Source organism: Crocuta crocuta, unplaced genomic scaffold (assembly GCF_008692635.1).
Source record: "Crocuta crocuta isolate KB4526 unplaced genomic scaffold, BGI_CrCroc_1.0 scaffold236, whole genome shotgun sequence".
Lineage (NCBI taxonomy): Eukaryota > Metazoa > Chordata > Mammalia > Carnivora > Hyaenidae > Crocuta > Crocuta crocuta.
The window spans coordinates 1237395-1249410 of NW_027530998.1; the positions used below are offsets into that span (position 1 = coordinate 1237395).

The 12016-nt window shown below is 42.1% G+C and overlaps 1 protein-coding gene across 1 annotated transcript in view; it reads left to right on the plus strand.

Moving 5' to 3' along the window:
• The window catches only part of ANXA3 (annexin A3), a 57701-nt gene that overhangs the window by 24244 nt on the left and 21441 nt on the right, over positions 1-12016 (plus strand). The window contains exons 5-7 of the mRNA XM_077770551.1: positions 154-267; positions 4383-4473; positions 10180-10259. Of these exons, the coding sequence (XP_077626677.1) occupies positions 154-267; positions 4383-4473; positions 10180-10259 (285 nt within the window). The remainder of the gene's footprint in view (positions 1-153; positions 268-4382; positions 4474-10179; positions 10260-12016) is intronic.

Below are 12016 nucleotides of genomic sequence, written 5' to 3' on the forward strand. Positions count from 1 at the left end.
ACCCTTAGAAATAGTTCACCATTTCTTTTTATTCCCTGTGAATTGGCATGTTTTTATTTGAATTGATACATATGTTTATCTTTCACTAGGTGACTTTAAAGAAAGAGAAAGGAAAAGTATTTCACACTTTGCTCTTTGGTTTCTTCATTTCAGGAGCTGAAAGATGACTTGAAGGGTGATCTCTCTGGCCACTTTAAGGAGCTCATGGTGGCCCTTGTGACTCCTCCAGCCATGTTTGATGCGAAGCAGCTGAAGAAATCCATGAAGGTACGAGCCCAGTCTGAGCCGTTTCCACCTGAGATTTGTCTATGTCATCAACAGTAGTGACTTTCTTCCAGTGCACACTTGAGATATGGGTGTAAGTAGGACAGATGGGATGTCATTTTGATGCTGTACTATCCGAGCGTTAGAACAGTCCTGAAATGGGGAGCGGTTGTGGAACCTCGAGCCCACGTGTTCCTGGGCTGAAAGGATACTCTCATATCCTAATTCTGTTTCCGTTGGTTTTGACCCCAAGAGTCAAATTCTCTACTTTGTTGTCATTCAGAGTAAATGGCACCATCATCAATCCCATTGCTTAGGTCGGAAACCCTGAAGAATCTTTGATCCCTTGCTTTCACTCACTCTTCAAAGCTCCCAAAATCTGTCTGCAAGTCCATCTATCAGAAATATGTTCAGGGCACCTGGGTGGCTCCGTTGGTGAAACTCTTGGTTTCAGCTCAGATCATGATCTCGTGGTTCAGGAGTTCAAACCCCACGACAGGCTCTGCTCTGACAGTGCAGAGCCTGCTCGGGATTCTCTTTCTCCTCTCTCCACCCCTCCCCCACTCACGTGCTTCCTGGTGTGCTCCTGTACACATGTGCACTCTCTCTCAAAAAAAAAGAAATGTGTGTAAGTCTCTCAGAATCCATTGCCACCGTTCTAGTTCAACTACCAACCACCATCTCTTGACTGGACCATATCAATAGCTTCCTAATTGGCCCCTTTGCCTCTTATTTTTGGCTCCCCTGAAATCCATTCACCACAGAATAGCCAAAGTTACTTTTATGAAGGCAATTTTAGAATCCCATTATACTATTCACCTGCATAAATCTCCAATGGCTTTGAATACTTAAAATCCAAACTTCTTACCATGGCCATCATCACCTATCACAATCTGGCTCCTGTCTATCTCTGTGACTTATTAAAAATTCTATCTGTACTGATCAGGGTTTCCCAGAGAAGCAGAAGCAGTAGGCAGGAGATACATATTGTGAGATTTATTGCAAGGAATTGGTTACATAATCATGGACCTGGCTGGGCAGATCCAAAATCTGTAGGGCAGGCTGGAAGTCTCAGCACAAGCTGGAGCTGTGTCCCACGGATGGAATTTCTTCTTCAGAGAAGCCTCACCTCTGCACTGAAAGCTTTTCAACTGACCAAATTGGGTCCACCTGAAATATCTAAGGTGCTCTCCCTTACTTAAGGACACTCAATAATGGGGGCACCTGGGTGGCTCAGTCAGTTGAGCATCCAACTTTAGTTCAGGTCATGATCTCATGGTTCTTGAGTTTGAGCCCCACATTGGGCTCTGTGCTGGCAGCTCAGAGCGTGGAGCCTGCTTTGGATTCTGTGTCTCCCTCTCTCTCTGACCCTCCCCTGCTCACGCTGCCTCTCTCCCTCTCTCTCAGAAATAAATAAAACATTAAAAAAATTTTTTTTAAGCCAGGGCTCTCAATAATGGACTTTAGTTATATCTAGAAAATACCTTCACAGCAAACCTAGATTTGTGTTGGATTGAGTAACTGAGGACTGTAGCCTGGCCAAGTTGATAAAGGTCCATAAAACTTCCCATCACACTCTCCCCTCCCTTTTCCCTGATTCAGTGCTACAGCTAAACCAGCCTTCTCTCTGATGCTTGAACATTCTAGGCTTATCCCCACCTTGAGGTCTTTATACATGACGTTCTTTCCATCTGGAATGTTCCCCTCCATATATTTTCTATCAATTCACTCAATTTTATTCTCTTAATTGCACCTATTACTATCTAAAATTATCTCATTTATTTTTTTCACTTGTTTATTGTTTTTTTCCATCCAATTAAAAGGCAAATCTCTGTCATAACAGGAAATCTCATCAGTTTTGGTCTGCATCTTCTGAAATGAAGTAGGTGCTCAATACATTTGTTGATAGGAAGGAGGGGAAGGAAGGAGGCTAGATCTGAGGCATAAGCTGTATTCTGCCTCCTTATCAGAGATGGGAGATTCTTTTCTGTGGAAGAGATATGGGCACCCAAGAAGCATATGGCAAGATGGGATGAGACACACAAGAGATTTCCTGGAGGAAATCTCTTTTTTTAACATTTATTTTTAACATTTATTCATTTTATTAATTTTTTGAGAGACAGACAGAACATGAGTGGGGGAGGGGCAGAAAGAGACGGAGACACAGAATCTGAAGCAGGCTCCAGGCTCTGAGCTGTCAGCACAGAGCCCGACGTGGGGGTTGAACTCACAAACTGCGGGATCGTGACTGAGCCGAAGTCGGTTTCTTAACTGACTGAGCCACCCAGGCTCCTTGCCCACCCACCCAGGGGGGAAATCTTAAGAAAGACAAAGAGGCAGAGCAGGGTACGTTGGTTGAAGCTTCAGATGGCCATACAGGGCCTATACACATGACAGAGGGAGAGAAGTAAGCTCAGATAGGAGGAGCCTCCGTGCACAGGGCAGCTCTGAGAAAGCCGTGGCAGGCCGACAGGGAGCTGCAGAGCAAACACTGCCCTTTGGAGAAGTCCTGCACAGGGCAAAAATGGCCCAGCTCCAATACCCCTTCCATGTGCAGTCACTCGCTGAGAGCAGCTTGAGGGAGGATGGCCTCTTTGTGAACCGTGTGGCAGATCCAGAGCTATGGCAGTTGGCGGCTATCAACCAACTACGCTCTTTGCAGCAGACTCTCTAAAATGAAATCTGAGCGGTGCATTTCTATGGCTGCCACATGAGGGACAGTTTAACAGGTGTAATAATAAGGATTAGGTTCACCAACAAAGATTCAAAACATTTCTTTCTTATGCAAAAAAATCCTAAGTAAGCAGTCCAGAGCTGGGTGTCATGGTGCTACCATTATCAGACACTCAGCCTCCTTCTATCTTGAGGCCTGTCCATCTTCAGCCTGTAGATTTCACTTTTTGGCTAAAGATGGCAACACAAAATCCAGGCATTATGTCTTTGTCCTAGTCAGCTAAAAAGAGTAAGAGACAAAGAAGGGTTCATTCCCTCTCTCTCCTTAAAGAAATTCTCAGAAATTGTATGTGGTATTTATATATATTCTACTGATCATAATTTAGTCATATGAATAAACCTAGCTTTAAGGGAGGCTGAATAATATCCTATCTATTTGGGCAATCCTAAATTAAACATGAGAATTTTATTTATTTTTTTAAACTTTTTAAAAAATGTTTTATTTATTTCTGAGAGAGAGAGATAGCGTGAACAGGGGAGGGTCAGAGAGAGAGGGAGACACAGAATCCAAAACAGGCTCCAGGCTCTGAGCTAGTTGTCAGCACAGAGCCTGATGCAGGGCTCGAACCCACGAACCATGAGATCATGACCTGAGCCTAAGTTGGACGCTTAACCGACTGAGCCACCCAGGCGCCCCAAAAGTGAGGGTTTTATTTTAAGCAAGGAAAGTAGAAGAGATGCATCCATTCAGTTTTGCCATCAACCTAAAACTGATCTAAAAAATACTCTGTTTTTTATATTAATGAATTAGTTAATTAATTAAAAAGGAGAGTTGTTGAGGGCAGCTAGGAATTTCTGCCACAGAGGGACCGAATTCAGTCTCTGTTCAGAAGCTGCATCAACCTTATTTGATCAAGTGCTAGTATAAATGGCTTTTCTTGGAGTCACAGAATGATTCGGTGACCTCCGTATAAACCAAGGCTCATGGTAACTAGTCCCCAAGTCAACTAGGCCCATGACATACATTATTAAGGCTTTAAAAATCTCCCTGTATGAAGATGACACCAACCTAGTGCATTGGTAAAAGGATGAACTCATTCAAAAGAATTGCCAAGCCCTTAATAAACATCATGGTGTGTTCACATGCTCACTTCTGATCTTGAATGGCATAGGCTTTTCCCTTTGTACTGTTTCTTCCTACAATTATTCAATTGATTTTTTACACTAGAGTAGGACATTTTCTTGAAAACTATGGTGTCCGTTTAGATGATTTGTTTTATTTTTGTACTAAAATATGTGTAAAATTAGAAAACTATAGCAATATACAACCTAATGTGGATTTACTAAAACTTCTTTTCGTCTGTATAAAACAAGATATCAAGCCTGAAATGCATGAAATAAAGCTTTTTAGGTCTTCTAAAAATAGGTTACTTTTTCCTTTTTAGGGTGCTGGAACAAGTGAGCATGCATTGATTGAAATCTTAACCACCAGAACAAGCAGGCAGATGAAGGAGATCTCTCAAGCCTACTACACAGGTGGTCTTCTTTTCTGCTTACTTTTACCACTGTCCACACACATATGAGCCATTGTTGCTTTTCCCAGAAACTCATCACGCTCTTCTTCGCAAGGCATTTTGGGAAGGCAAGACATTAAAAAGGAGGATACATTCTAATTTTTTTTAAATGTTTATTTATATTTGAGAGAGACAGCATGAGCAGGGGAGGGGCAGAGAAAGAGGGAGACACAGAATCCGAAGTAGGCTTCAGGCTCCAAGCTGTCAGCACAGCACAGGGCTTAAACCCACGAACTGTGAGATCATAGCCTGAGCTGAAGTCGGACACTCAACGGACTGAGCCACCCAGGCGCCCCAGGAGGATGCATTCTAAAATGAGCTAAGGTCTGTGGATTTTCAGAGAAATTTTGAATGTGACCCAAGCCAGACACTGCTGCATAAGAATGGCATTGACACTTCACATTTATAACATTGCAGCAATAGTGGATTTTGCCCTTGGCAATCACTGCTTACTGAATCAGCTATGTTCATCAGTGTAAGAGATTCAAATCATTGTATTTTAATATTACATGCTAAAAACCGCTCAGATTAGCCTCATGATTTTTGGTGTGGAAAATGAGATAAACCGTTTAGAGAAAGTGTTGAGCATGTAGATTCAGTATAATTAGCTAAAGTCCTAATAGTCTGTTAGCTGTGTACAAATTAGAGAGTCCCTGTAGTGTAATTCTGACGTGGACTACCCGGGGTTAGCATGACTACACAAGTTAAAGCACAGTCCCCACAGGGCTACCCTCACTTCAGACGCCAGCCACAAGCTCGATGCTCCCAGGCCACATTCCCTTCTGACCAAATGGCTACAAATTCAGGGGCTCTCACTACTTCCTCAGGTTCAATAGCTCACTAGAATGACCCATGGAACTTAAGAAAGCACTGTACAGTCAACCTCTGAACAACACGAGGGGAGGGGCCCCACCCCTTGCACAGTTCAAAATCCATGTAGAACTTCTAACTCCCCAAAACTTAACTACTAATAGCCTGCTGTTGACCAGAAACCTTACTGGTAACATAAACAGTCAATTAACACATACATTAAATGCTATATGTATTATATACTGTGATCTTATAATAAAGTAAGCTGGAGATTTTAAAACATGGTTTTTAGAAAATCACAAGGAGGGGCATTGGGTAGCTCACGGGGTTGAGCATCCGAATTTGTCTCAGGTCGTGATCTCTGGTTCATGAGTTTGAGCCCCGCATTGGGCTCTCTGCTGTCAGCACAGAGCCAGCCTCAGGTCCTCTGTCCCCCTCTCTCTGCCCCTCCCCTGCTCATGTCCTTGCATTCTCTCTCTTTCTCTCTTTCTCCCCCCTTTCAAAAATGAATAAACATTTAAACAAACAAAAAAGAAAATCATAAGGAAGAGAAAGTACATTTACAAAATTGTACTGCGTTTGTTGAAAACACTCACATACAGGTAGACTGTGCCGCTCACTCCCATGTTGTTCACAGGTGAGCTATACTTCTAGTTTTACTTGAAAGACTAGAAATGAGGACCAGGCAAATGAAAACATTCAGAGGAGAGGTATGAGAGGGTCCCAGATGTAAAGCTTCCATGTTCTCAGGTTGCACCTCCTTCCCGGCACATGGATATATAATCACCAACCTGGGAAACTCCTAGGATCTTTGGTATCCAGTTTTTATTAAGGATTCATTACATAGGCATGACTGATTGCATAACTGGCCACATGACTGAACTTCGTCTCCAGTCCCCAGGCTGATATCACGTGGCTCAAAGCCCAAACCCTTCTAATTGTGTGGCTGGTCTTTCTGACGGGACTAGCACCCCCACCCCTCACCCCCACCCCCAGTTGTCTTGGTAGCATAAATTCAGCTCAGGTTCATGGTTCCTGCCACGAATAACAGACATTCCTATTATTTGGGAAATTCCAAGGATTTAGAGGTTACCTCTTAGAAACAAGAACAGAACAGAGACCAGCCCAACTTCTGCATTATACAATAGCCCCCCGTAGCCCTGCCAAAGTACCCCGAGGGAGCCACAGTTTGTAGGTTTCTGTATCAGGGAGGTTCTGCAGTACAAGTCCAGAGAGGGATATCCTGGCTCCTAAATGGCGTCAGATAGGTTACTTTGAGAAATTCTCATTAGCACGTAAATACCTTCATTCAGCTCAATGATAGGTAAATGACTATTTTATTCATGTGCTCATAAGGGCCCCATAAAAACAAGCAGTATGAGGCATTTTAGCAGAATTTAACATAGAGAACTCTTTAAAGGTGTTTTTTGAAGGACTGAAAAAGCTAAATGGGAACACAGGGATGGCACAGAGGTAGAAACAAACCTAGAACAACAAAGGAAAGAAGGTGGAGTTTTCAGAAACTAGAACCTCAGAGGAGTACCTCCTGGCCAGTGCTGATGCCTCAGGGGCTCACAGGAGAGATTTAAGGAACTAGAGTTCCAGTCTCTGCAAAAGGGCTGCATCTGGCCAGAGCTGACACCCCATGCTATGTGACTCGTTCTAGAGGCACTAGAACTAGGTACTCGTTCTGGAGCCACCTGCTACTGCCCGAATGAAAGACCCTCACTGGTTTGCACTCATGTGAGTAGCAAACAGCTAGCCTGTTCTGCTCTTGCTGGACTTCCAGTCTCCCTCTACCTGACCCCTTCCCTGGTGGTGGACATAACAGGGAGCTGGGGCAGGGGAAAGGGGTACACAAGACAAGTGTCATTTGCAGCACCCCAATCCCAGCTCTGCAAAGCAAGGTATAGAAGGCTGAATTTGGAGTAGATGAATTGCTTAATAATAGCCACAAACAGGTACATGATAGGTATTGAAAATATTTGATTCTCTCAGTTCATTGAGATTTGCATATAAAAAAATCATCAGAGCCAGAGGCTGTATCCCAAGGTGACTTGTTACTTCCTGGTATTTGGTAGAAGAGTTACTGCTCCATGAGTTGACCTGCTGCTTGATGGATCTCTGGGGTCCAGCGTCTTTGTACAAATAACCCTAAGACATAAGCTCTATGAAGGCAGGAACTTTGTCTGGTTTTGTTCACTGCTGTAGCTCCAATGTCCAGAACAGAGGGGAATAAATTCCAATTTGCATTGAATGAATATCCTCAAGATTAAGATTGTCATCTTAAGAGCCAAGTGAAAGTTCTAGCATTTAGGACTTGTTCTGAAGATATAAATTGTGGTAATAGTTCAAAGTTATCAGAGGCCCCTAGATCTATGTGAGATAAGCTCTCTAAAGCTATAAGGAATGGAACAGCATCTAGGTTACCTTAATTAATAGGGGTTAATGATATGTAAGAAGTAAAAGAAGGAAACAGTCTTAATCATGTGTAGCCAAGCTGTACAGAGATTCAGGACACAGCACTATCCTGGGAACTTGGCCATCTTGTCCCACCCTCAACACCAGGCATCCATTGCTTCCTGTGCTAATATTTCTGTTTCAATCACTCCTTCCTCTCCCTTTCTGCTTCTGTTTTTGACAGCACCAAGTAACTTCTCTCCCCTTACCACAAGGTGTTTGTCTGCTTAGGCTTTTATTTGCCCCCATGGTTTATGGTTTTTCTTGGCTTCTGTTTTGTGCCTTATTCCTTAGGGTCTTTCCACTTCTTTGTTACTGTACTGTCTTTGACTCTTTTTCTGTACAGCTCACTCCCTAAGAGCAGATTCAGTGGGCTCAGGAAAGCACCATCTAATAGAGAACATTATCTGGGGCAACGTTCTCCCAACCTCTTAGGCTGCTGCCAATCCTATAGTCAGATGCCAATCCTATGGCAGTCAGTTGTAGCAAGAGTGACAGTGTCATATGATGTGAAATGGTGGCTCATGCATACGACATTCCTTAAAGTTGGCTACCGTCTTGGCTTTCATAGTAGGACCAGGTGTCTCGTGTGGCTCATCCAGTACAATGACATGATAGAGTCTAAATACAGAGATGAATTCTGAACTTTTTCTACTGTTTTATCTTTTTTTAATGCTTATTTATTTTGAGAGGGAGAGAGAGAGTACAGGTGGGAGGGGGACAAAGAGAAAGGGAGAGCAAGAGTTCCAAGCAGGCTCCACACTGTCAGCACAGAGCATGACATGGGGCTTTGTCTCACAAACCAGGAGAACATGACCTGAGCCAAAATGAAGAGTTGGACACTTAATTGACTGAACCACCCAGGTGCCCCTCTAGTATTTTTAAGTTAATGGTATATGACAGAATATTGAATCATGGATCAAGAACCCTAAGTTCTGACTTAGGCTCCTGCACTATCAAGTCATTGTATTTGTTTTTCTATACTCTACTGTGCTCAAAATGTGTAAAATAGTTGTCAATTTGCAGTGAAATAATTTTCATTTTTTTGGTCTAATTTCCTGAAAAGTATCTGGGGTAAGGGAGGCATGGCAAGGCTTAATGAGATAACTTTAAAATATCATTAGATAATTCTAAAATTAGAAATTATACTTCCCCCAAATTTTAACAAGCAAGAGCTTTATTCTTTGACTGGATATTTTTAAAATAAAAAATTGTTTTGCCATTAGAACGAAGGATAGATAAAACAATATCACAACTGTTAGACAAAATGATGCCTATTGAGTGTTATTATTTAGATAAATAACTTACATTCCTAATGGATTTTGCTTATTTGAATTGCTTTGAAAAATTATAGATTTTGTTTAAAAAAAAAAGAAAGACATACTAAAATCATGCTAGAAAAGTGTCTATTTCAACACAGTTCTTGCTATTAAATAATCTCACCTCACCTGCTAGTATCATCTTTTGTTGATTTAAAAGGACATACACTCATATGACCAGAGAGTTCTTGAGAGTGATGCAAGCAGAGTTCAAAAACCTACCTGGTGTCAGCGATGTTCAGGTATGTGGCAGCTGCCAGTGAACCACTACCTTGTGGCTGGAGCAAAAAAGAGGTGTAAAGTCAATGGACATTGCACATCACAGGCTATGCAAGAGTGCCTACAATTAGTCCTAAAATATGTGAATACACAACTGGCAATCATCATGGGGAAATAGTATATTTTAGGGAGATTTTCTCACTTGTGAGAGGTGTCAAATAATATAGTCTAGGTATATACATTACAATTAAGGCTAGGTTCAATAAAATGAAAAAATAACAGTGGCTCAGGTAAGATAAAAATGTATTTCTCTCCTAGAGAGAAGAGGTTGGAGACAGGTAATGCTAGCACTGGCAGTATAGCTCCCCACACTTTCAGGAACCCAGGCCCCTTCTTGCTTCTTTTCGTGCTGTTGCTAAGGCGGAGTCTTCTCTTCGGAGTCCAAGATGGTTGCCTGACTTCTGGGTGTCAGTCTACCTTCCAGGCAGTATGATAAAGGAATGGCATGAGCCATCCCTGAAGGAGATCTCCCAGCAATGTCACATGTGTGTGCCTACATTTCATTGCTGAGGACTTAGTCCTCGAGCTGTACCCAGCTGAAAAATGAGCTGGATCATGATTTGACCCACAAGGGCAATTCTTTCTGTTCTTATGCATCTACCACCACACACACTACAATAATAGTTATGAGAAGAACATATCAATATCAGAAGAAACCAGGAAGTTAAAAAAAAAAAAAGAGGTAAGATTTATTTTACCAGGTACTCACTCCTTACCAATGTTGACATTCAAGCTTTTCTTTGTTTTGTAATAATGGTTTTCAGTTTGTCAAGGCTTAATGTATTCTTCTTTGGTTTCAGTATATAAGAAGAGTCTTGGAGATGACATTAGTTCTGAAACATCTGGTGATTTCCGGAAAGCTCTATTGACTTTGGCAGATGTAAGTTTTGATTTTTTCTTAACTGCCCGGTAAGCTGCATGCTCAATGATAATTTTTAGGGAGTTTAAAAATAACCAAACTGAGACAATAAGATTGCAATTCTCCTTGGGAAATAATACATTCCTTTTACATTTTCATTTCTGGACTCCAAAGAATACATATTTCTTTTGTTAGTATTTAAATTAAGTAAGAAGCAAGATACAGAAAAATTTGCTTCAGAAATGGGTATATCAGTCTCTGGATTAAAAAAAAAAAAAGACTTGTGACGGGGCACCTAGGTGGCTCTTTTGGTTAAGCGTCTGACTTCAGCTTAACCCTGCATCGGGTCCCAGCCCTGCATCGGGCTCTATTCTGACAGCTCAGAGCCTGGAGCCTGCTCCAGATTCTGTCTTTCTCTGTCTCTCCCCCTCCCCTGCTTGCACTTTGTCTCTCCCTCTCTCTCAAAAATTAAAAAAAAAAAGATTTTTGAAAACATCTTTAAAAAAAAGACTTGAGAAAACAAAAACAAACAAAAACACGATGTGCTGAAACTTTATCATTGCCACCTTTGGAAGAGTTGCTAAACCATTCATCAGCATGTGACCAAATGAGGCCACATCTAGCTCTCTCTTCTTAAGAGGCTCATGACTTTACAATAAAGGTGGTAAGGTCAAGGGTGAAATATAACCACATATGTGTACAAGAGAGGAGGTGATTTAAGCCATATCTCACTGGCCTCTTTCGGCGGATTTACACAGCTCTTAACGTGTGAGAAAAGTCCCAACGCTGGGCTCAGCCTGAGGGTAGAAATAGTACTTGTCAAAGTGAGGCATTACGCCACAAGAAAATTTATCCTAATTATGGTTTCAGCTATTTTAAATGGTGTAAACCTTAAAGGTCGAACCAACAAAGCCAACTGATGAGGCATTGCTGCAAACACACACTCACACAGGTTTGTGTGCAAGAGCGCGCATGCGTTTGTGCACACACAGGAGCACACAACCTCCACAGGAAGCAGTGTAGAGTAGGACTTCAGGCCAGGTGTTTAGAATCATACTGCCCTGGCCTCTCAAACTCCTCGGCTGCCTAGCTTTATTTGGACAAGTTACTTTAAGCCTTAAAACTTCTGTTTTCACATCTGTAAAATTAAAATGATAATAGTACCTAGCCTCAGGGGGCGTTGTGAAGATTAAGAGAGAGCGCACCTGTGTGTGAAGTACATAGCACATAAAAAGTGATTGAGACAAGGTGACAGTGGCTTATTATTTGTAGTACCATTGGTAGTCAGCATTTTTCTTTTCTTTTTTTTAAGTTTATTTATTTATGTTGAGAGAGAAAGAGCGAGGGGTGGGAGGGCAGAGGGAGAGGGAGAGAAAGAACCTCAAGCAGGCTCCACACTGTCAGTGCAGAGCCTGATGCAGGGCTTGAACTTATGGACTGTGAGATCATGACCTGAGCAGAAATCAAGAGTCAGAAACTCAACCAGTTAAGCCACCCAGGCGCCCTGGAGCAGAGTGCACAATGAAACCGAACAAAAAGACAAACTAAGAGTGGAGTGGCAGCAGCACTGAAGAGGAAAATAAAAGAAACCATGTGGAAATCACACAAGCACACAAGGAACTCATGTTTGAGAATGGGAATAAATGCCTTTTAAAAATATTATGGCCTGTGTAGCAACGTGGATGGACCTTGAGGGTGTTATGCTGAGCGAAATAAGTCAGGCAGAGAAGGACAAATACCATATGTTTGCACGTATAGGAGGATTAGGAGGAACTTGA